The sequence below is a fragment of the Odontesthes bonariensis genome, chromosome 10, assembly GCF_027942865.1.
Source record: "Odontesthes bonariensis isolate fOdoBon6 chromosome 10, fOdoBon6.hap1, whole genome shotgun sequence".
In the NCBI taxonomy this organism is placed as follows: Eukaryota; Metazoa; Chordata; class Actinopteri; order Atheriniformes; family Atherinopsidae; genus Odontesthes; species Odontesthes bonariensis.
In genome coordinates, this window is record NC_134515.1 from 6,277,281 (window position 1) to 6,303,145 (window position 25,865).

Sequence of the window (25,865 nt, forward strand, 5' to 3'; positions counted from 1 at the left end):
TTTTCAGTTGACACAACACGTGTTGTACTTAGAGAAACAGATCCAGATATTCTTGGTGCAGACTACATCAACGCCAACTACATCAGAGTGAGTGTGTTCAGAAAGCAACATAACAATGCATAAACAACAATGGCTTTAATCAAATAAAGAAGTTGAAATCAACACTGAGCGATTGCTTCAGATAATTGTGATTTAAAGGACCTATCTTGATGGAGAATGATTGTGCATGATGTAGATAGTGTAGTTATTTATTCATAATGTTGACTGTAACTAAATATTTGCACTCAGAAACAAAAGTGTTCATTCATTTCTAATAACTAATTTCCTCATCATAGTATATTCTCTTTAAAAAACCTTTCACCTTAATGTCAGAATGCTAATGTGAGTGCGTCACAGTTTATGCTATCCACTCTTATAGAGTATGCATGAAGAGGAGCGCCGTGTGGAGGAGGGCAAAGTCTTCATTGCCACCCAGGGATGTCTACAGAACACAGTCGTTGACTTCTGGAAGATGGTGTATCAGGAGAATACGCACGTCATCGTTATGACCACAAAGGAAATGGAGCGGGGAAGGGTAAGCAGTTTGCAGTAAAGGTGCATTTAGTACAAATTGTTGGGGTAGAAGAGACATCAGAAAATGTATTATCAATGATTTATTTAAGCTGCTCTCATGAAAATATAAATGGTCAAACAACCATAGAGTCAAGCAAAGAGTGGTCTGCTTGAACTACTTTCATAGTGATTCATGTACGTCTTCGTCAGCTATTATTATTATATTTATTTATTTATTTTTTTTCTTATTATTATTCAGGCTTTGTGGCTGGTTCCGTTGGCGGTGCAACTCCCTCAAACAATCAGTTATAAAAATCTAAAATATATATGTACTGTTGTCTCTCTTTACTGTTAAGTTCTATCTAACCCCAGATTAGAAAAAAGTTAGGATTTTATGCAAACTGCATATTTTCAGAAAGGGGGAAAAAATACAGTGATACTTAAATTACTTTCATTTAATCGCTGACTACTGTCAACCAAAAATATTTAGTTTATTCTCATTAACTTTAAGTGATTTGTTCATTTACATCAGGGATGTCCAAAGTCAGTCCTCGAGGGCCGCTATCCTGCAGGTTTATGTTGCCCTGCTTCAACCCACCTGATTCAGATTAAATGGATCTATTCAACACATTGTTAAGTTCTGCACAAGCCTGTTAATGATGTCTTGATCTGAATCAGGTGTGTTGAAGCAGGGCAACATCTAAAACCTGCAGGTTAGTGGCCCTCGAGGACCGACTTCGGACATCCCTGATTTACATGTATTCCCGAATTTCACGCCTAAACTTGGGATGATTTGATACAGAGTTTTGAGGACAAATCCCTTAGAAAGTACTTAAGATGTTGAAAACAATGATTGTCAGTGAAAGATTGGATAAGATTTGCATATTACTCGCAACAGTGTATAAAATCATTAAATGATTGAAGGTATTTGGAAGAATTTCAGTGTGTAGAGGGCAAGGGCACAAGCCTGTGTCATTCATCAATAAATGAGAGAACTACCTGGGTAAGGAATGTCTTTAAATCTTTTTCAAGCACTACAATGCAAAGTTATATTGAATTAACTGACTTAAAACTTTACTGTGCAAAAAAGGAGCCTTGTGTTAAATTTGTCCAGAGGTGTCATCAACTTCTTTGGGCTCTAAGGCATCTGGAATTTATTAATATTGTGGTTGGACCAATCAGTATGCCAGACTTCTTTTTCTAATAAATGGATGTCTTATGCTCTGGACCAAAATAAAGGCCAATTCAGACTGTTATCAGCAACAAGTCCAAAAGCCAGGCTCTGTGATGCATTGGGTTGTAACAGAGTTCAAGCCTAAAAAACTTCACCACTCGGTATCCTCTGTGCAAGAATGTGTTTCAAGTTTTGTGAGAAGAACAGAAACGATACAAAGTGACGAAAGCTTCATCATCTCAACTTTTCTTTTTTTGTGTTGCTGACTTGAAATGCAGGAATAGAAGCACAATAGCATAAAATTCAGTAAACCTGAAAAGACGTAAAGAAATGTTTTTGTCAGGTGAAAGTGTTTACTGGATAGCAGTAACGGATTCCACGAAATCTGGGTGGTTACTGTGTCTGTGCATGCATGTTTCTGTGGTGGGGTTGGGTATCAAGATGGCTAGCTGGGATAGTTTTACAGTTAAGCTGATTGAAAAGCTTCACAAGATGAGCTTGGCTCTTCAGACTGTCTAATACCTTCCACCCTCTCTGTTTTTTTTTTTTTTGTTTGTTTTTTTTTCTTTCACCCTTTCACCCTCTCTGATTTTGCTCTGATTTAGAACAAATGTGTCCGTTACTGGCCGGACCTTCATGGCACTAAGGAGTTCGGAAAGGTGCTGTTGAGGAATGTGGATGAGCAACCGGCTCAAGACTATATCCTGAGGAAGCTGGAGGTGACACGTCTCGACCGGGTAGGCGGAGCTCTGTGCTCAGGCTGAGCTGACCCACTGACCTGGGTTCAGATTATCAAATCATGCGTACACACAATGTCACAGCACGTGCTTGTACTTATGAGAGGATTAACTACATGGATCCCAAGAACACGAGAGGAATATAAAATGAATTGGAAAAGTGTATAGAAACTTGAAAAATGACAGTTTTCATGTATTAAAGCTTGAAGTAAAAACTCTTTGAGGACATGTTTGTTAAAGCATGTTTACTCGGTGATTGATATGCAGACTAAGTAGCATGTAGTAATGTTAGGAGGCTTTCTCCGCGCAGATATTCTGTCTTCAGTACCTAGAAGCAATGAAGCAAGAGAGACTGGAATCGATGTTTATAAAGAAAACGTTTTTTGTTTTGTTTTTTGTTATGGGGTGTTTTAATCTTTTTGATGCTGTTAAATCACACACATCTCACACACAATTTAATTATTTGTAGAAGCTTTTTTCTTTGATAACAGCTCTCACACTGTTTTAAAATAATTTAAAAGACAACAATTTTTTTTATTTTAGTGGTCAAATTGCAATTGTATTTTGTGCTTGTTATCCAGTTTTAGTGTAGATAAAACTTTTGATTGAAAATATTATAATAATTATTTTTTGTGTTTAATAATATCCATCCATTTTCTATACCGCTGAATCCGTCGGTCGGGTCACGGGGGGGCTGGAGCCTATCCCAGCAGTCAATGGGCGAGAGGCAGGGTACACCCTGGACAGGCCGCCAGTGTTTAATAATATTCTACTCACAATTGCATAAATGGAGCTGATGCTCTACAAAGCCTGACTGAGAATATCTTATCATTATTTTCACTAAAAAGTGCCATCAGGTGGTGTTAAGTAGCTAATAACCCTAATATGTATTTAAGCGCGTTACAGCTGAGTCACTCATTTATGAGTACAGCATAGTGTCGGTTAATCAGCACTAATGTTAGTCTGTTGGAGATACTTGTGACTCACATTGGACAGTAGTTGGTCCATGGCTCTGCACATTCAGCTCCAAAACAAATAATTGGTTTCATTAAAGCAATTTATCATATTGGCCCTATGCAGTCAATCCTGCACGTTCATCTGTAAGGAATTATTAGCACAATCCACAATTATCATTTTGGATAAAAACACATCTCCGCACTCAGAAATGCTGATAAGAACTGGTTTAATTGCAGTGTTACTTAAATGCTGATTTGAGCAACGAAGTCTGAATGTGATAAGCAGACATTATGTCTAATTAAAGCCGCAAAGAAAAGAGCCAGTCAACCACCGGATTGAATTTTATAACTATGATTTTAGGAAATGCTTCTTTAATTTGCTAAATTAAACTATTTTATACTGGAGTTGGCAGAACTTTTGCTTAAAATGAATTGTGGAAGAAGATTATAAATTGTGTTCATTAATTGATACAGAGGGGTCACATGGCTACTTTGTATCAGGCATTACACAAACACGAGCATTTCTAAAACCTGTACAAAAGTGTATATATTTTTTTTTTTACTTCACTTTTTCTTTTTCTCTGTAGAAAGAGCCTCTGAGGTACATCTGGCACTATCAGTACCTGAGCTGGCCAGACCATGGAGTGCCCAATGAACCCGGCGGTGTCCTCTGGTTCCTGGAGGAGGTCAACCGCACTCAGAGCTCCATTACAGACGCTGGACCCATTGTCGTCCACTGCAGGTACGAGCACTGAGGAGCAATGTTTTGTAACCGGATCCATAAGGTCTGAACAAAAGATGCCAATACTGGTTGGACCACAACTCAATTATTAGGGGATCTGGCTCTAGCTGGCAGTGATGCTGTGCTGCTGTAGGAAAGTAACAGCCCCTTAATACCAATAATGCTTTGAATGTCACAGTCTGAGTATCTGGTAGTTCCAGGGCATGTGCATCCCTTTATAGTCGTACTTTACTATCATTTAATGCCTCAACATTACACCTTGACACAAAGCAAAAGTCCCTAGTCACAAGATCTGAATCCAATACAGCGCCTTTGGATGATTTAGAAAACCTGTCTCAGAGAATGGGACAAATTGCCCTAACCAGAGTCCATCGGTGTGGGATCATCTTAGCAGAAACAAAGAACAAAAGGCAGCCAACATCCAAAGAAGAGCTTTGAAATGTTCTTCAAGAATCCTGGAGAACTATTCCCGAAGACTGCTTAAAGAAACTACTTGAAAGCTTGTCTAAGATAGATCTCAGTGATTATGGTATGATCACTTAGAACTATCTTAATGACTTTCAATCTTAGAATTGTATTGTATTTTCCCATTTGTCTTTTTTCAACCTCTTTACCTTGCATCAGTTTCCATCAAACAGAAAATTGATGATACTGGAATTTTTACAAATGCAAGTATTTTATGAGTGTTTCAATTGGCCACTGGGTTGTGCTATAATTGAGGTTGAGCTTTGACCCTAATATTAAAAAGTTGTCAACAATCAAGAAACGCTGTATTTCATTGTAGATTTTCAATAAGATTAACCAGCTTATCAAAGTTTTCAGGAAATTAATTTGATACAAATTAGGTTGTTCTCCATTCACATGTTGACATTTAATGGCCCTTTGTCATCTAAAGAGATTGAGTTAGCAGTGGTATTGACACATGTTCTTGATTACACATACCCCCTCAGCATTTATATCCCATTACATTTACCTGAGTGTTAACAAAGTTTTCCTTTAGTCGTTACTCTGTTTATCACTTCAAACAAATGTTAGAATCTGTCTGGAATAGTCATCTGAAGTTAGGATATGCTTAATACATCTAAAACATACAATTTGTGGCGTGATAAGTACCATCAGTGACTAGCTGAAGATCGCCTTCCTCAGATTTGGCTTGATTTTAGGTTTATCTCCTCATAAAACAGTTCCAGATAAGTTGTCAGATGTCTTTTTTTTTGTTTGTTTACTTTCATTGTTTGCATAGGTCACTGAAACACGTGGATAGTCGTAATAGATTGTTCCACTTTGGTGTTCTTTCCGGTCTTTCTCCATACCCACCCACTACTCAAACGTACTGCAAACATGATGACGAGACTGAAAAAACGTACTGTACTTTTATAGTGCTTATCTAGTCCTGCTGACCACTCAAAGCACTTCTAACACTACATGCCACATTCACCCATTCACACACACTCATACAACACTCTACATCTATACACACTACGTGCTTTCTAATCATTCACACACACATTCATACAGCGATGGATTTATCGGTAGGCAATGTGGGGTTCAGTGTCTTGCCCAAGGACACTTCGACATGTAGCCCGGGGAAGCCGGGGTCGAACCACCGACCTTCCGATTGGTGGGCTCTTTCTGCTGAGCTACAGACTGACTCATGATTGCTTGGCTACTGATAGAATAAGGTTATAGGAAGTTGAAGATTGTACTCAGTCTGACTTCATTTTTCTTGGTGGCACGGCAATACATGAAAATAAAAGATGAATTGCTTGTATTGTCATTTGTATTTCCATTGCTATGTAACAATCATATAACTGAATCCAAACAAAAGTGTCTATATTTCACTTCAATACATTTGCTTCATTTCTTCAAGTGTTACTACATGTTGTTTTGACCTATCACTCTGCTGTCACTGCAGTGCAGGCATCGGCAGAACCGGCACTATTATCGTCATTGACATCCTGATTGACATTATTAACCGCAGAGGTAGGTATCTGACCATGAAACTCCTGTAACACACTGGATTTACCTTTTAAACTTTGTTCTGCAGCTCTTCTAATTTCTGGATTTGTGTTTTTTTTTTTTTGTTTGTTTTTTTTTTTTTTAATAGGTCTCCACTGCGACATTGACATCCCAAAGACCATCCAGAGGGTACGGCAGCAGAGATCGGGCATGGTGCAGACGGAGGCCCAGTATAAGTTCATTTACATGGCGGTGCAGCAGTACATAGACACAGCTCAGAAGAGGCTAGCAGAGGAGCAGGTATTCTGCAACACCAGAAGCTGAAACCATAGTGTCTTCTGAAAAAGAAAAGAAATTGAGGTGGATCAATACCATTTAGTCAGTACTCTGAGACCATTTAAGCTTTGCCTGTAAAAAGTTCCTGTTAAAAAGCCGTTAAAATGAAATGGAAGAAAACTTGCACTGAAAAAGGCAGCATGACATGAGAACAAAGCGATTGGCTGTAAAAGGTTCCCTGGGTTAGAATCACAAGAATAACACAACTTACCTCTACAGGAGTTCTCGAAGAAAGAAGGCATTGGATGTTTGAGTTTATATTATAATAGCTAAAAAAAACATTTCAATTCAAAATTCCTTATAAACTAAGATGGGTTAAGACACAACACCAACATCACTAAAACTGTCAGCAAGAAAGAGCATCTCCTCCACTGTGCTGGAAGTTTTCATCATTGTCATGGTATAGTATCGGCAAGATTATTACAAATGTTTTAGAAGTTGAACTTAACTGGCATCAATTCAGTTGTTAAACTGAAATTTAGATTAGGTCGGTAATCTTTGGCATGTAGCTGATATCTGTAACGGTGTTTAACTGTGCAGATAATGACAAATTACTTTGTTTTTGTTTTTCATAGGATTGATTAAACCAGAAATGATTATAAAAAATGTTACAAGAACAGCTTCAGATGAATACTTTGGCTCAAAATGCCAGATACAAGTTTATCATTTAAGTCACTAATTACAGCGACTTTACAAGTTGAGACTTTTCATTTAATTTTGATTGAAAAGGAAAAACGGCCCTCATTTGTACTGAGCTTTCCTTTTGTCTGTTGTGTCATTCTTGACAGATGCAGGTTTTATGAATACCTAATTAATTATTTTGATGATCCTTTTTTCCACATGTTGCAATTGCATAAACTGCCTCAGCCATGGCAAGTTTTGTACATTAATGAATTGTAATAGTTGGTTTAATCCTTGTTAACTTTTTTCAAAATTGGCACTGAGTTTCCTTTCTGCACAAGCAACTGGATAACCAAACAGACTAGTGACATATGTTTGCTTCAAGCTCTCCTGTCAGACATTAGGCTTTGTGTTTGACCTCAGAGTATAAACTCAAGTCCTGGTTAAGTCTTACGCTTTAGATGCACTCTAACATACCCTGATTTATTTTGTCCTTTTTCAGAGGAATAAGACGAAGGAGAGAGAATATTCCAATATCAAATATCCACAGATGACAAACTCGAGGTCCAAACACAACATTGCGTCCTCGCGCTCTTCTTCTGTGTAAGTGTAACATATGATGATGAGACTGACACCACTACTGAACTTAGGATCACAGAGTCAAAGCAGAAAAGAGGTCTAAAACATTTTGTTTTATTTGAAAATTTTTTTTTTTATCTGTGTGTTATTGTAGGATGCCAAATGATGATTCTTCAAGTGTGTACGAGAACATAAACTTCAAAAGCCCTCAGACATCTTTTAGCAGTAACACCAGGAGGTAAAATTGACGCTGTGGACTTCCTCTCCTCTCTCGTCTGCCTCTCTGTAAGTGTTAAAACTGGAAATTGTCTCTTTCCGCCTGTAAAATTGAGTACATTTCTACTTAAGACACTCTTATTAAAATCATGGTAATAAAATGACAGCATCGCCATAAAGGAAACGAGTGTTGCTTTTAATACAAGCTGTAATTCGGTGGAAAAATTGAGAATTTATGGCTTAGGGTGACATTTCAGTAGATCTGAATTTTCCCCGGAAATTGAAACTTTTTTTTTTCTTCTTTCCACTGATGGGAGACAACTGAGTTTCATACATTGAGTCACATTTATTTTCCACTTGTACGCAGAAGGATAATGCTCTTTTATTTTCAAGTTTCAAATTATAGGGTGGCTAGAAGCAGCTGAGCTCATAAAGAACAGCTCCATTTTGAAAGACACAAAAGATTTAAATTAGGTTCTGATTATAATTAACCTCAATTCACACTGTCATTTTTTTCCCTCTCTTAGTGACTAATATCAAGCAGCGTTAATGTGAATGAATCACAGGCCATCAGCACATCACATGATAAATACTGTTTTTATAACTGTAAATGTTTTTTAATGTGTGTGAAAGTAATTTAATACATTTTGTTTTGAAATATTTGAGAAATTATGAGATTGTCATTTCTCCGCAGCTCTTTGTGTTTAAAGATGGAGCTCTTATGTCAGTCAAATTACTCAACTGCTTTGTGTCCTTTTAGTTGAAACTTCTGTGGATCTTAGAATAAATTATAGAGTGAAGGAAGTTGAGTGATTCACAAGTAACATTCGTCAGCCAAAACAGCTTTATCAAAATAGATTTGGTCACAGCAGAGTAGTACAATAGTTTGCATCTTTACATCAGAGAAAAGAGTTCTGGCTTCGAAACCTGCTGGTCAGCTTGTGCTCTTATGCGTGGATTTTTCATGTGCTCTTCAAAGACATGCATGTTCTGTCAATTGACGATTCTATATTTGCCTTGGACGTGTTTGAGCATGCTGTCGTTGCGTTAGCTCTGGAATGGGCAAGTCGCCAGCCCTCAATGCTAAAGTAAAGCATATATGATTAAAAAGAGAGAAAAGGTAAATAAAACAAACTTCAAACATCAGCGAGAACTTTTAAAAGTTGTCAAGATTTGGAAAGTTCTAACTGAAGATTTAAAAGAAAATGGAAAATCAATAATGGATTTCACTGGGGAGAACTGCATCATATGAGCTGATTGCATCCACCCAAGACAAAGCAATGCATTTCAGGAGCAGTTCCCTGTTCCAGTGTGCTAAAAACATGCACCTAGTTTATTTTTGATAGATGACACGTCAAGCTAAACTGAGCAGATGAGTGTTGCAGAGAAAATCCTATCAGTTTGTTAAATGAAACACCCCGTGCATACAAATTGTATATGACATCAGGACACCAACATAACTGGTCCGCTTCTGTCCCTTCGTCATCTTTCAAGCCCTCATTCACTGTTTAAGTCACTGTCCATTCTAAGTCTGTATTAACATATAACACAAGGATTATTGCAAAAAAAAAAAAAAAAAAAAAAGGTTTTACTGGTCATTCCAACACACATGCTCTTTGTACAGCATTTGTATGCAAAGAATTTGAATATGGACCCCAACATTCCTGGTGGTTTGTCTGCTTTAGTTGGAGTGTGTTTCTCTTAACTCAAAGATTAGCAGCTTGACTTCCCGTCAGGGTTTCTTTTCATTTGAAGCATCTCAAATGAATAATGGCAGCATAGATTCTGGGGGTTATTAGGGTCTCTGATTTCAGTAGACAGTCGCAAATGGGGACCTAGATATAGAAGTATTCAGGAAGGTATCATTAAGGACTTTCACTGGTGGAAGGTTTAAAGTCTTGCTGCAGGCAAGAGCCCCGAGTTAGAGTCCATGTACACATTCCAGCATGTACTCTGTCCCTGCCTGTTTAGATAAACCATGAGGTGAAGTGCGCACTAAGTTAATTGTGTTTTTAGCTCCATATTGTGAAACTACATGAGATTCTGTTGATCATTACTTAAAGTGACAGCACGAAATGAAATTAAATCCCCTTTTCTATCTCTTTTTGTGCAGCTTCAGCAGGGGTGTTGCTTCGTCAGCATCTAATAATCCCTTGGGGGTGGAGGGAGTGTGTAGCGCTCCACACTCTGCTTCACGTTGGTGGACCTTGGCCTAGCCTGTAGGTGACGAGCTGACCCTCTCCTGCCACTGGACCTCTCAGTCTAGCTCCAAACCTTACCCCCTGCAAAGGAGAAAAATGCCCTCACTGGGGGGCCTTGCCTACTCCACTTTTCTTCCCATCTATGCTCCAGCCTCTCCCCTCTTAACCAGCTCAAGTGCCTTGTGACAGGATGTATCTAAAATCTAGGCTGCCTAAACCTACCTTTACATCCCTACTGTTGCTTCTTTCCAAACCCTGGAAGCCCGAGCTAACCTGATAACTAAGGAGTTCCTCGGGGGGACAGATATTAAACGTGGAGCTGCCCCACAGCACACTTAACAAAGCTGTACGGGACCTAAGAAGAGGTCAAAGCTAAGCTGTCTGTCGGCTTGTTGACAGAAATCCCTCTGCTCGTTATCCCTCTTTCTGTCTTTGCCGGCTGTCAGTTGAACTCCGACTTTAGACTGTTTTTGCTGCACTTTGTCTCTCCAGCTGTGGCGGTTATTAATGCAGCTGCTGAGTGATGGCAAGGGCAGTCATGCAACCTGCGACAAAGTCCTGAGGCTCAGGAAGGGCAAGCTAGCCCTGTCTTTTTACTCTCATTATTCTTCTTTTTTTTTCCTTTTTTTTTTTTAAGTCCTCTTAATTTTGAGTGTAAAAGCTAACTATTTTTATTACATTTTTATTTAAGTTGTGACTGATTATGAAAGTAATGTTGCGGAGAAAATTGGGTGTAATCAGCTATTCTGTTGGGAATTAAAATCAGGTGTTCTGCTGACAAAATTGGAAAAATTCTATATATTTTTTTTACTGATTTCAGGGACATGCAAATCTGTCCTGTCTATCATTTGAGCACGATCACCAGTGGCCCCACTGTGAACAAAATTACAAAAGTATATTGTGAGTTACTTTGTTTTTGTTCATGGATGCCTGGTATCATGGAAGTGTAACATAAAAGAAAATGCTTATTTAAATATATGCCGTATATTTGTACAGGAGCATTATTTTGGATGAGACCACGTCGAAAGGGTTATGTCAAAGCCAGACTTCGATATTAAATTGTAATAGTAATTCCAAGTCCACGTTTTGGATGAGGAGGAATCCTGAATGGATGATGGGAGTTGAGCTTGGCTCGCTGCCGCCTCTCAGCTTGGTTTGACTGGCTGTCCTCGTTAATCAGCAGGTCTGATGTAGTTTAACATCTGTCAGACAAGATCGTCACAAGGAGACGAGGAAAGGAGGTGATTACAGTGGGCCAGATGGCCATCTGCCTGAGATTGAAGAATAGATTTGTCTCCAAAAAGTGATTTAAAAAATGGCGATAATCCAGGCTTGATGATAGCAGGGAGTAAGCCGACGTCATTGATGTAATAAGGAGTATGGTGGTGCTGTGGTGTGTAGAGCTTTCTGTGCTCTCTGGCAGATTGTTGGCTATTTTTAGCATCAGAACTAGCACCAAAATATCCTGCTTCTGTACAAAAGTAGATTCACTGATCAGCCACCATTTATAGAACCATGAATATGTAAAGTGAATAACATTGATTGTGTTGTGACAGTATAATGTTCTGCTTGAAAAAACCTGTAAAAAAACCTGCTGTAACATTGATATTAACCACCCACCTAAAGGTTGATGCATACCAAACATTTCTCACCCAACGGCACTTCAACCACAGCAGGATTATGCACCCTGCACAGTACGAGACCTGCTCAGGAATGTCATGTTGAGGAACATGGCAGAGAAGCTAACACATCAACCCAGATCCCAGTTTGATTAAACCTCTGACCAAACTGGGATCAGATGCTTGATAAAAGGATCTGCTGCTGCCATCTTAGTGCCAGACATCCCAGAACAACACAAGAGGTCCCATGTCCATGCGTTTGGTGGCATGAGTGGAACCCATACAATGAGGCAGGTGGTTTTACATTTTGCTGCTGACTCGTGGTACAGTAGGTTGGTGAAATCTTGCCTCACTTCTTTAAAATGGAATCACTTAAAGGTCTTGAAAGGCCCTTTTCTCATTCTAAACCATCTAAATAAAGAGTCCCAGATTAGCAGCTTTTGGGTTAACACAACTGGATTTTCAGTTAAGCCCATCAGACCGACTATAGGTAATAATACTGATAAGATTATATTTGAGAAAAAAAAAGTTATTATATACATTTGAATGTAACCTGTGGCAGCCATATCTTACTGTGAGACAACCCCTTTTTTTTGTTTTTGAAGGCTTACTCAAGCACAGACTACTGATTCCGTCACTCGTCTCACAATTTAGAGGTTTTAACTGGTGTCAATTGTTGCTGTGTGTTTTAATGACTGATTACTTTGTGATTACAGGCTCTGGTATATGAATTGAATGCCATTGCTGCCATCTGTCAGTGAAGGCCTTCAGTATGTCTGTCAAAATGCTGCACTACTTGATGTTCTCCAGTTAAATTGGAACATTAAGCATGGTCGAATTCTTTTTTTTTTTTTTTTTCTCTCCCTCTCTGAACTGTGATCTTTGAATGAAAAATGATTTGTGGAAGTGTTTCCCTGTTTCTGATCATTCGCTGTGGATAATTTAGATACAGTTTTCCGTTGTATTTCACAATGCCTCTTTGGGTCAGATAGTTTATAATTTGGTGAAACATCAGTACTTGAAAGTGTGAAACTGCTGAATCTTTGGCCTCAGGCTGTGTGGAAGTACTTTTGGTAGTGCACTAGATTTTTGCCATTACTGTTTATTTTATTTTATTTCTTTCGTGTTCTCTGAACTTATGTTCTTCAAATTGATTTGTTTTATTCATTCTTGCGTTTTGTATTGTACCTGATCTATTCTTATTTTTTATTGGTGTAATTTTACCATTGAGTATATTCTGTCTGAATCAGTGTCTGCAGAGGTTTGCAGTTGTAACGCGGTATTTTTTTCTGTCGGTCCTCTTAACTTAACTTGAACATGTTGATGTGACTTTGTTTTGATTCCTACCTTCTGTTGGTTGCAGAAAGCCTGAAGTGAGTAGTGGTATTCTAAGTGTTGTTCAGTTTCCTTTTCTTTCTTGTACTGGCTCCACCCAGACGCCTTTGTGCTGTATAGGCTACAACTGCTGACAGAACTTGCATCAAAATGGTTTATCGTACAGGTTAATAAAACTTTATATGGCACATTATAAGGCTGCACATGCTTTTTCCTTGTTTTGTTGTACACTCCTAGTTTATCAACTCGGAATGAGATGGGAATCCCCTTGACATAGTTCTGGAAAAGGTCCTGTGTGAGCAAGCTTTCCACATTTTGGACTGTTTTGCCTCCCAGTGCAATCACTGGAGTGGGAAACTTAACTTGTAATGACGGTGATGGTCATGGTTGAAGTTTCCTGAAGAATCTTTATGACTTGCAAGCAAATAAAATAGACACAAAAATTAGTTTTAAAGATTAAGTTATTTAGATTGTTTTGTTTTATATGAGCAGTCTTACAGGAAAACGTGCTTTTTGTTCCTTGTTTGTGAAGATGGGGAAGAGTTAAAGCTGCAGTCTGCAACTCTTTTTCAAGCATAATGCCTGGAACTGTCCGGGGATTCTGAAAGTAGTACATTAAATACCCCAATACAAAAAAAATGAGTTCTCTAGGTCCCCTATATGTCCCGCTAGGTCCCTCCAAAGCCAGCAGGTTTGTTTACAAAATTGCAGACCGGACCGGTAAAAGGTAACCAATCAGGTTACGAGCTGGGCTCTGCTGCCTGTCAATCACCGATTGTGCACGCGCGATACAAGGTAGGCTCGTCCCCACGCTTATTTATCTGGACTATTGAACTTCATTACGGGCTAGTCTACTTACTGTGTCTTCCATGATCGCAAATGACAGGTGAGTTGATGAATGAGGAGTCGTGTAGGCGCATCTGGCGTGCACGTAAACGTGCACGAGTTCTCATGTGTTTTGATGGGGCGGGACAGGAAGTTGGATAACTTTTTATTTTTCGGTTAAAAAATAAGCATTTCTTGCATTTTGCGACTACGGAGGTCACCGTTTTCAACTTCAAGCGTTCTTTTAGATCATGTAAACTCTTAAAATGCCAAAAATTAGGACTTTACGTATGACAACAACAAATCCTGCAGACTGCAGATTTAACATGTTACTCTCCTAAGTAAGTTCAGTTTATATGTTGTAAACCCAATTATAGCAGTTAACAAAAAGCTTTTAATCATTTTTTGCAGGTATATCTTTAATAACTATTTTAACTATCAGTTTTGAAGGTGTGAGTATACCTTTGATCATTTTTATCTGGATTCAATGTTTAACCATGTTTCCTGGCAGTTTGAATTGTGCATCAGGAAGTTCTACTTTTATGGCCACTTATATTGAATTTCTGATTCTTTTTATAAGTCTCCTTTGAACTATATGTAATCATTGAGCAATTTGGGAATTCCCGTAGCCTTTTCCTCTCTGTGACGCATCTCGTCGTAGAGTAAATAAAGACGACTTCCTTTTCGGGCAAAGGAAGGGTTGCTTTTACTCTAAGGTTAAAGGTTTGTGTAGGGAGGAAATGTACACCAGGCAGTTTGTTTACCAGCATGTGACAAATGCTTTGTTTTAATTTTTATAAAGAATGTCAGAAGCTGTGTGTTTGAAGGAATTAACTACAGCTGCTGTTCAGACAATGTAAAAAAAAATTTAAAAAAAATCACAGGCTTACTGCCACAATAAATGTCATTTTTAAATGCTGAGAAAAGGCATTAACATGATAAACCAGAATGACATATCAATCTTGATAACGAGGCTGTCAAGCACAAATGCTTTTTCACGACTTGTGTTGATATCTCATTCTTGTATTATCGTTTTGTAAACAAGTGCATGTCAAAGGACTCAATCAGATATAAGCAGATATACGCAATACAGTCTTTAGTTGGCACACTGGGATTACACTGCAGTCTCTGTAGCCAGCTGGAATTCTGACAAATCAAAGTTCACATTTCATGAGTAAAAGTAAGCATTTCAGGCTTCATTCTATGGCCTGGACACAACAAGGAGTTTCCACATCAATGCTGAATGTTCATTGGGCACGTGCCACTAATCACCCATCTGCAGCTCAACCCATCAAACATCAAATTCTTAACCAATCACAAAATATCGGTGGATATAAAAGTGCAAAAAAGTGACGTCTATGAATGTTTTTGTGTGTTGACGGTCTTTTGTATCTGTAGTCTGATTGATGCACGACCAAAACATCTGTGGTTCTGCTGAAGGTTAGTAATCTGATATGTTGTCATTTGTGGTCAACATAAATAATTGCACCGAACAAAAGTGCAATTAATTTACGGTGTCAGATATTAAAAATATTAGAAATGTCCCATACATTATCATCTACATTTTAAGTCCAGTCAGTCTAGCAGTTCACTGTTTTAGGCCAGGTGTGGCGATAAAGCGGAAAGTTGGGCTAGTAGTTGTAGGTGTGGTAGTGGGGGGCTGCATCTCTTTAATACAGCGCATGTTTCCAGTGCTGAAAACGCACTGCAGAGGCCACAACACCACTACCACAAGCAGCACCATGAGCACAATGAAGAGGACCATCCTTTTCCAGTCTGCCAGTCTGCTCAGCCTGCTATAAGTCCCGGGGCTTGTCTGGACAGGCGCATCCACCGACTTCTTGGCTCCAATGTCAATGCAGACGCAGAAGGCTGTGGGACACTCTGGGGCGCCCGAGCCGGCGTCCTGCATGGAGCTCTTGTAGCACAGCTTTTCCCCCTCTAACCACACCGGCTCCTCTTGCTGCTGGTGGCTGGGTAGTTTGCAGAGGACCTCGCGGCTGGTGGCCAAGGCCGGGGGTCCCTCCTCGGGCAACATGGTGGGGTGACGACAGAAGGGGCAAGAGAGGCGTGTGCTGCCACCATTACTGTCCTGATCAGCTAGCGAGACCGCCATAAGGCGGGAAAGGCACTCGAGGCAAAAGGTGTGGGTACACTCCAGCAGCTTGGGGGTTTTGAAGACGTTGTCATAGCTGTTGTAGCAGATGGAGCACTCTGGCTGGCCGGCCACTGACACCTTTTTTTGTAGCTCTCCAGACACTTCCTGGGAGGCGACCTGCATGTGCCAAATCTGGTGAGTGTCTTGCTCCATCTTCAGATATATGTAAGCCTTTTTTCTTCCCTTTTGTCCAGTCTTCTTTAGATTGCCTGCTCTCTTCTTCCTTTCTGGGCAATCTAATTCCTGTAAGAAAAGAGTGAAAAGCATAGATAATATAGTAACTTTGTTGCCACAAACTCTCACTTGTCATCAAAACCATAATCCTGACAAGTCAATCAGATTTTATATAGGCCGGTTTAATGTTTAGACTAAAGCTGGTAGGATCTCTATTTGCTGGTCAGTAACTCTGTCCCGGGAGTGATGCGAAATGGTTCAACGTTGTGCATTTTCTCAGCCAACGGTAACAAGTACATATATGAAAAAAGTCAATAAGTAGCACCCAGGAGGGCAAAGGAACATGTCCACCCACGTTTTTTTGTGTGGGCAATTCTGCAGGTACAGCATGGCTGTTATTTGATATCTAGATGAACATGATGACCTCAATAGAGAGTTTCCAATCATGAAAACATTCAGAGTGAGCAAGGATCGCCAAGACAAATCATACAATAAGACCTTTGATTTTGCCATAAATCGTAGAAGAAATAAATGTATTCTGACTGCAGTTTACCTGTGTAAAAGCAGTGAAACCCTGACTCTCCACCATTTTTTGCATGTTAGGGTGCATTGTTTATGTGTTTTCTTTGTTCATGAGCACAAAATGGATTTGTTCCTAGATCCCAGGGTACTGAAAGACAGTACACTTATTGTGCAGTTAAAGCTCCTTTTTAACCTTGTATAGGTTCTACTTTACATGTGATGCTCATTCACTTATTCACACAGACACTCATGCAATGCTTTTTATCATATATATATACATATATAGGCACTTTAAAAAAGATTGTAGGTTTCAACATTTTTACTTTATCTGTTTGTTTGTTTTTTTTAACCTTCAACCATGCTTATGTGTTTTTTTCAATGTATATTGAGTTTTACGACCAGAAGCACCAAAACAGCAAAAATAAATGAATTGATTAATTATATGCTCCTCCTTTACAGTATGTTGGCTATTTATAGGATTAGCATCAGATAGCATCAAGCTAACTGGCAACTACAAACAGTAATTGATAGGATACTAAAAACTAATAATAATATGAATGCACAAACTGGGACATTCAACCCATTATCCTTAACCCAATTTAAATTTTGGATTTTTCATTGTACATTAAGTTTTACAACTTGCACAAAAGACTGTATCATGTTAATGTAATTAACACACAAGCTCTCCTAATAGTTGCTGATTAAAGAGCGCAGCTGGATTTTATATGCAAGACTTATTTATTGTGTTTATATTTCTTTTAGGAGCAGTTTTTACATACGGATTGCAGGAGTGACAAGCACACACATCAAGATATCCTAAGTCCTCATTGCCTTGGGCAGCTAATTAACATTTAAGTGGGTGAGTTACCGGTTTAAGTATGGTGTAAAAATGCGGGCTGATTAGTTTCAGCTACATTTGCAATTGCAGGGCACTTTTCAGAAACTAATGAAACAAGTTTTAGGGTGCTTGCAGAGGTTTGCGTGTAGCACCGTAGACATTTGCTGCTATCTTTTGAGTGCGGTCTCCTTGTTTCATGATCTATGACAACAAAGATTTAAATTACTGCCTGCTGGTGTTGTGAGTTTGGTATTAAAAGCCTTTAATATGAAGGAGAATGTGTTTGTGAATGAGGAATGAAAGATGTCAAAGCACAGGTGCTCTCACTTTGCCCTCAGGGTTGGTGTAGTCCCAGGTCTCCCATATACACAAAGTGCCCACTTGTTCTGTCTAATCGCTCCATCTACCCTTGACATTCCTGCATGGCCTGCTTGCTCTCCACATCCCCGCTGAATTCAAATATGTTTCAGAAGAATGAGGACAGGTTTTTTTTGTGTAATTATGGTTATGAGTGTCAGTTTTAAAGCCTCCCTGATGCATCATTTATGACTCCTTTTCCCGTTTGCTCTAAGTTCAGATACAGGGTGTGCTCCTTTTTCCCCGCAGTAAGTGATGAATCAAAACCTCAGTGGGCTTCCTTAATAACTTGCTATGAGGAAGTGTTGCAGATCCAAGCAATAATGTAGAGAAAAGTACCTGTCACCCAATGATGAGCAGCTAACTAAAAAATTACATGAAGTTTTTCAAGTTCAAATATTTACAAAGATGGTAAAGCAGCTTTAAAAGTGTTCATACAAATGAAATCCTAACATGCCTGGAATATAAACCATAACATTTGTGCTAGTTGGCTCTTCAGCCACATACTTCTGGCATTTGGTCATTTTCAATGCCTTTTCTCATGCCTAGAGGTTAATAATTTCCATGATTTATAGAGCTACCATTTTTCAAATTCTCTGGTTGGTTTGAGTAAGCCCACCTGTATCCTGATGCAATAAGCAACCAACAAAGAATCAGAAAAGCATCAATACGAGTGAGCCCACATCATACACCAAACTCCCTGCCTGATATAGTTGGACTAATGCATGTTTTCATATAAACACTGCGTCTTTGACCTTAGCTTAATGTGTACAATGAAAATATGGAAATTAAACTTGAACTGCTACGCTTGAGTTTTCACTTTCAGTGTGCAAGATGTGACCTCTGTGAGAACTAAATGTGTCTCCATCGCTAGTAATTTAGTAGCAAAGTTGGCTTCTTTGTTAAAGGTTTACAATTTTTAATCTGCTGGCCAGCTGGAAGGAACAGCAGCTTCTAAATACTTAGAAATGTAAAAATATTAGTAAAATTGCTCAATAAATCCCCCCTGCTTGATGAAATTATTAGCCTTGTTTTTCAGATGGTTATTAAAGTAAATAGTTAAGATGTGAAATGAATCTAGTTAGCGAAGAGATTAGCGAGACCATTAAAAGTTTTTTTTTTTTTTCGCATCATTTAAAGTATGAGCTGTGGTTTAACTCTAAGTTGAAGGTCTTCCAGTCTGTTTACGCAACAAACTGTTCAAAGTGGAATGTAAAGAGAACAGTTAAGCGATGCTCCCACCTTCTAAACAAAGTGTGCGATGACTACATGAAGGAAGGGCAATCCAAAAAAGGATATCTGGGCTGGAAATTTCCAGCTGTTATACTCCCCAGCAGGGTCAAATATTAACTCGGACTGAGTCTTTGCCGAACCCAAAATACAAACTTCAAACATAGGTTGGGTCTCTCTTTGCTTATGTGTATTTTTCTGCTTTGAGCCTCACTTTATGATCTCTCAACACTGTCAGAGGCACTTGCTTTTCTTGTTTGTCCCACTGACCTGTAAATGAATCGAAGCTCATTTGGGTGCGAGTCAAATTGGAGAATTTAGTTTTGTTTTTCATGTAAAGTGCTCGAGTCGTCTCTTTTTCGCCATCCTTTGTGTCGGGCTCAGCTGTGTTTGTCTGCTGCTGTATATTCTACCCAACTGTCATCTGGGATGTTGCACTACCTGTTCTCAACGTGAAAGGTAAATTAAACTGGATCTTCCTGATCATTGAAATGAGGAGTTGGGAATGTGAGGCCACAGACAGTTAAACTGAATGTGAGGCTGGCCGAGCCAGAAACAGATGGGAGCAGGAGATAGCATGTGTGAACACATAACACAATGCAGCCAACAGACACTCCAGAATCCTTACTGAACATAGAAATCTACTAATGTGCTACAAGAGTTCAAGGTGTATATAGTCCACCAAACATAACTAAGTCTTTTTAAGGAAAGGAAATTAAGTATTTTTGCACCATTTAAAATCAAAGGCTGTGTTGTAATTACAATATTTACTTTAAATAGAATGTTCACATATACAGAGGAGGTAAAAATGACTTTTTTTTTTATTTTTAGGATTTGTAGTAAAGCAATTGCAAGTCACAAACTGCAAAAAAAAAGCCTCAAGGCAACATTTAGAGCTGCAAAGGTTCAGCTTACCTGTTAGATGTTGAAGATGTCAGATGATCCTCACTGGGTACGCTCAGCTCAGCTCACTCCCTTTCCGCTTGAGAATGCATTTTTATGTGGTCAAAGTTAACTGACCTCAGCGATCTCAGCAGGGAGTTTGGGGTTGAAATTGTGTTTCTGCTCAGACTAAGGTCCTCCTCTGTGATCTGATATTCTGCTGGAGCTACAACTGTGTTTAAATGTGTGTGTGTGTGTGTGTGTGTGTGTGTGTGTAGGTAAGAGAATGGGTGTGTGTGCTCAGAGGCTCGTTGTGTCGGTGTCAGAGCTGGGTCCTCCGTCCTGAGCGTCGTTGCCACCTGCCCTGCTCTGTCAGCTCCCTTTTTAGCTCTCTATGCAAATAGTGTGTTTGGCATTGAGGTAGTGTCTGGAGGAGGAGTGAAAGGAGGAGGGAGGGGGAGGGGGAGGGGGGGGGCGCTCAGTACTTCAAGGAGAGCACTATACATTCTTGCCCTGTCAACACCTCTCCCTCTATCTTTCTTTATGTTGATATCTGTCTACCTGTCTCCACTGTCTCACCGAAACGCATACAATGCAAATACCCCTCACCTCAAAAAATCTATTGTTATAAACCCTTCAATTGAAAGTTTCGTGTATATCCTTAGAAACAACAAGTCTACAAGTTACACTAAACACAAAGGACACACCAGCTACATGACTTTAGGGTCAGTCAGTATGTTTAAACTGTGCGTTACATATAAAAAGAGAATCATTTCCATGTATTTAGAGATGAGGTAACAGAGTGAAAATAGCCCTGTTTCAGCAGAGTGAATCAATTGCTCCACTTCTCTGCCTGCACAGGGAGTTGCTGGTCAACATGACACATCAGTGCAAATTTTTTTTTTTTTTTGTCTCTTTTCTGTGACGCTTGTTTACTTTGAAGTCATGTTCCTCCAGGAAGGAAGTTGGGAAAAAGAAAAAAGTGTAATATGTGGTTTCGGAGTGGGAGATTAGAAAAGCAACCCTTTCCTTCTCCTTAAGCTAATGTTTAATTTGGAAAGTAAACACACGTTAAAATAACAAATGCACCGTAACAAGGCTTTTTCTAATTAAGAATAATAGAAGAATCTGTGTTTGAGATTTTTTATTTTATTTGGTTACTCGTTTGATTTTATGGTAATGACTAATGGCTGTGGGCCATTAGCACTAGCATGTTTCCGCAATAACAGCGGCCTAACTGACTCGGTTATTTAGTAATCCAAACACAAATAGTGCCGTATCACATCAGCAAAGTCATTTATTGGCCGTTGGGTTGTTGGTTACTTATAGGAAGGATCTGGAATATGATCAAGTGCTGTTTTATTCCTCCTTTCGTGAATGAATGGACTTGGCGTCATTAAAAAAAAAACAAAAAAAAAACATGACAAAGATCAGTGGGTGACAGTATAAAGCAATAAGTTATCTTGTGGGGTGGAGTGCTGGGTGACGCTGCAACTAAGGCTAGACGAGGGGCACACGTGAGCAGGGAAGCTGTGTGTTCAGGCGGGCCGTAAAAAGACACAATGTTGACTGTCGCCCTACTTGAACCGGCATTTACTCAAACACTAAAGAGCAAAGATGATTATTTTTTTTTTTTTCAACCTCTGCCATCAAGGGCAAAATGTGTGTTCAGCTGTTTTCAAGAGAAAAATACACAATGTTACGTTTGTGGCAGCTGGTACATGTACAGCATTGACCTTGGTCACCGTGTTTACTTTAATGTATAGTTTTTGGCTGATCATTGATCATTATAGTGCCCCACCAGGGTACATCAAATAGGCTTATGCAGTGCATCCAAAAATTGCTCACCCACCCAAAAAAGACTGCTGGTGAAATTTCTAGGAAAAAAAAAAAAAAAAAGCACAGTTTCTAGTGTAGGGTATTTACCTTTGATATTTCATAAAAATCCCTGACTCCTTGGTTTGAATCCAAAAAACTGAATGTGAAAATTCCTGACAGAGAAAGGGTTATTATATATATGCACTCAAGTGGAAACATGTAATAATTCTGCTACATAAAGAAGGTAAAGCTCAACGAAAAGGCTTGTCAGGACACTTGTTACCTGCACTCGTATGACTGCTTCTGTCTATTATTCATCATCAGGTTCGAAGTTTTCATATATCCTGTGAAAGATCTGGAAGGTGCACCTCTGGCAAAAGACGTGCACCTTCCAAATCATTCAGCAATATGCATTCAGTTTTGGAGTTTGTTATTTTTCTTTTCTGGTGGGACATAAATCCATGTGACATACAATTGGGTGCAGTTAGAGCAAAGGGCTGATTAAGTTCTGAGCCAGTTAAGTCTTGAAAAATGCTGCCTAAAAATATTGAATACCTAGAATTTTGCAGGATCTTGTCAGCTCTTGTCAGTTTTGTATTTCATCAACTTGTGCGAAAATATGTCCATTTTCAAGGCCACAGAATGGCAGAATGTGGTGTGTATTGATGGTTTTTGAATGGTATTTTGAATCCTTTTAGGGGAAGAAAGTCTGAAGACATTCACATCAATGTTATTTTAGAATAATAGTAAATTATAAAAATGTTGTACTGTAGATTGAAATAGAATTGCAGTAACCCAGTTTTGCAGAATAAATGAATAGAATGTCTTGAAAACTTACAATGAGTGATGATATTTTTACTTTTATCCCAAAATATCCCCTACAAATAAACCCTCTTAAATGTATAGAAGCTGCTTTGTAGAATTATTTGTAAAGATTAAAAGTGAGATGTTGAGACGCCAAGGAATAAATAACTGAAAAAATGTAAAGTTGATTGTGTTAATCCAAATAAAAAGCTATAGATGTAACAAAATCAGTAACCTGATGGAGTGAACTAAAACAGTTGGATGAATTAACACTTAAAAGCTGAACAGAATTCATATTTACCATGTGATTAATCATTTTGTTGAGTTGAGAAACATAACTAAACGAACTAGCTGTTGAACTATTTGCTGGTGTAGTTTTTTATAGTTGTGAATTTTCATTTTATTCAGCGGCCAAACTGTTTTGGAACATGATTGCGTTCTTCACAAGATAAATCCAGCTTGTCTGCTGTCTCTAGTGTTTGCAAGTGAGATGAGAGAAGAGTTAAACTGTCTACATCCAATAAAGTTTATGGTCGAGATGAGATGGGCTGCAGCCCATGTAACCAGTACTAGCAGGAAAAGTTCAAAGTTGGGAACAATTCCATACATTTTTACTAAAATACCAAATTTAAGGGCCGCAAAAAATTGCACATTACCATATTTTAAGTTTAAGGTTATGTTTTCTGTATTAAGTTTGCACACGATTAAGTTTATAACAAATCAAAGTGGATTCTTGATAGTCTAATTAGAAATTCATAAAACTAACTAAACATAGAACGGTTCAGTAACCTACTTCTTAAACAGCTGTCAACACTGGTCCTATCGAGGGCTGGTTGGTGAGGCTCAAAAGCAGTTAAAAAAAAAAAAAGACGATAAACATTGAAGAATGCTGGTTTACAACCTTGGGAGAATCTATTTTACAATTTACCGTAGGCTTGTGCAAGTCATCCTTTTATCTTTATGGCCGACAACTGAAAAACAGCCACGTTTTTCATCGAATAATCTTTGGCCCGGCAGCTATTACCATCATTTATAGAGGAAGGAGGATGTATATCAGTCTCACATTATCGTTGTTAATAACAAACATAAAAGTAAAACAATGTTACCAATCTATGGATGATGGGTAGGGCCTCCACACAAAGTAAGATGAGCTGAAAACAAAGCAGAAACACGTGCCCGCGTAAAAAAAAAAAAGGTAGTCATTAACTCTGGGGCAAAGTTTTCCATGATGATGCTGCTTTTAATTTTAGATCAAGGATGTTTTTAAGAGGGAAATGATCTTTTTCCGCAGCAATAACCTTCACGGTCACCATGTGATATTTATGGTTTTTCAGTTATGCTGAGTCACTTTTCATGCATATTGTACACAGGCAAAATGACCGCTGGAAAATAATGTTTAAGCACACAAAGCATTCATGAAGAAAGAACGTAGGGTGAGAATATGCACGCGTGACTCATTGTTTACACATCATGCACACAATTTAAAGGAATTATTTATTTATTTATTTTTAAATGGGGCTGTGTAGGACTTGATGAATAGTCAGTATCTTACCTGCAGTAAAAGTTCTCTCAGTCTGGGGAAACAAATCCTGATGGGCAAGCTAAGCTAAGAAGTACTCAGCAGGGGGCCATGAAGAGAGTGAATTTTTTTGTCATCAAAACCAACTCAGACCTCAAAAATTTCATTACAATTGAGTTATTAAAAAAAAAAAAAAAACTGCATTATGTGTCAATTCTGCAGGCGATAGTTTGTCTCTACCTTTTCTCCCAGCTGCGGAACATTCAACCCAGACCCTGTTGCAAAATGTCAAGTTTTACTCTGATTCCAGAACTTAGACCACCAAACAAACGCATCTTTTTTTGTGATGCAAACTGTGGTTTATATGCAGATGCTTTGGCAGGGCGAGTGTCCTTATACGTCCATAGCTTAAAAATGAAGTAGAAATCAGGCTTCCACATGTGCAAAAAATGTCACAATCATGGGATGCAGAGAATTGAAACAATAAGCATGCATGGCTTGGAAAACAAAAGGTAATGGTTTTGTTTGCAATACAACACGGAAAACAAACAAAAAAAATTTAAAGTGAGAAGTTTTATCTGAAAAAAAGTTGGGGAAGAACCATGTTTACCATGTTTAAAGATCGAGCTTCTGGTCTCCTCTGAGAACTACTCACAGGAGACCAGAAGCTCCATCTTTAGGAGATGGTCCAGTTTTAAACTTGGCCTCAGTCCGTTTTAGATTAGCTTTGGCCCAGGGAAGACGGCAGCATTTGGTTAAATATGACTTTTTTACATGAAAGAGCTTAAACCTGCATTTTGTGAAAGGCAGAGCCCATGCAGTGATTTCCACGACATGGTCATGTCTGTATTTTAATGCAGTACCGTGCATCTCCAGATTCTGAATCATTTGTTCAATGTTATTGTGAAATGTTTTTGTTTTTTTTCAATTTATTTTCTTTTGCAGATTTCAGGACCTCTGCCAATTTTTACTTCCCTGCATTACTTCCCTTACTACCTCCAGTAAGGGTCCTTAGGCAAGACCCTGCCTACCTGTAAGTCGCTTTGGATAAAAGCGTCTGCCAAATGCATGAACATGAACTTCTGATTGACTCAACCTCTCTGAGGTGCTTTTTTTTTTAAAGCCCAATCTGACTTGTTGCCAGTTAACCTAATCAGAAGCAACATGTTCCTCCTGCTATTTCTTCATAGAAACACTTTACAAGCTCCTTTCACACATGTCTCTTCAAGCCAGAACTGATGCTCTTTCGTTGCACATCATGTCTCGTATGAAAGTAAAGAGGCAGAATGGGGGGTTGAAGTTGACCTGAGCTGGCAAGGGAAGTGGTAAAAGAGGCTAAACAGGCTGCCTGGTGTGTTCTTACACACATCAACCCGGCATTGCAGAGCTCACCACTCTAACCAATGGTGCTTGTCACTCAGATGATTCCACAATGCAGGCTTCATTGTGCTTAAGGACACTGCGACGCGGTGCTGAGTCACCGTTTGGCATGTGTAAATTACAAGGGGAAAGCAGCAGCGGTTCAACAAGGAAGTCTGTTTTTTGCCTATGAGGCGCAATCAGTGTGTGAAGTAGGACTGTTTTTTGACTCATTTTACTTCCATTAAATTCAAGATGTGCAAATATTTGTCGTGAAATTTTAAAACCTCTTGCTTTCAACACTTGAAATATTTTGTATGCTGTATTGTGAATAAAATGTTGGTATTAGACA

At 38.8% G+C, this 25,865-nt stretch overlaps 2 protein-coding genes across 3 annotated transcripts in view; one reads left to right on the plus strand and one right to left on the minus strand.

Annotated features, from left to right (window-relative positions):
• The window catches only part of ptpn11b (protein tyrosine phosphatase non-receptor type 11b), a 38,901-nt gene extending 25,678 nt beyond the window's left edge, over window positions 1–13,223 (plus strand). For both annotated transcript variants that reach the window (XM_075476034.1, XM_075476035.1), the window contains exons 8-16: window positions 8–87; window positions 419–574; window positions 2,332–2,463; window positions 4,007–4,161; window positions 6,077–6,144; window positions 6,269–6,420; window positions 7,580–7,680; window positions 7,811–7,941; window positions 9,986–13,223. In XM_075476034.1, coding sequence (XP_075332149.1) covers window positions 8–87; window positions 419–574; window positions 2,332–2,463; window positions 4,007–4,161; window positions 6,077–6,144; window positions 6,269–6,420; window positions 7,580–7,680; window positions 7,811–7,898 — 932 coding nt within the window. In that variant the 3' untranslated portion in view covers window positions 7,899–7,941; window positions 9,986–13,223. The remainder of the gene's footprint in view (window positions 1–7; window positions 88–418; window positions 575–2,331; window positions 2,464–4,006; window positions 4,162–6,076; window positions 6,145–6,268; window positions 6,421–7,579; window positions 7,681–7,810; window positions 7,942–9,985) is intronic.
• Window positions 13,224–14,607: 1,384 nt separating this feature from the next.
• Window positions 14,608–20,400, minus strand: rnf223 (ring finger protein 223). The gene is made up of 2 exons (XM_075475553.1): window positions 20,047–20,400; window positions 14,608–16,253 (listed from the first exon to the last, which is right to left on the minus strand). The coding sequence occupies exon 2, from the start codon at window positions 16,161–16,163 to the stop codon at window positions 15,441–15,443; it is 723 nt and encodes a 240-aa protein (XP_075331668.1). The 5' UTR covers window positions 16,164–16,253; window positions 20,047–20,400; the 3' UTR covers window positions 14,608–15,440.
• Window positions 20,401–25,865: the final 5,465 nt, after the last annotated feature.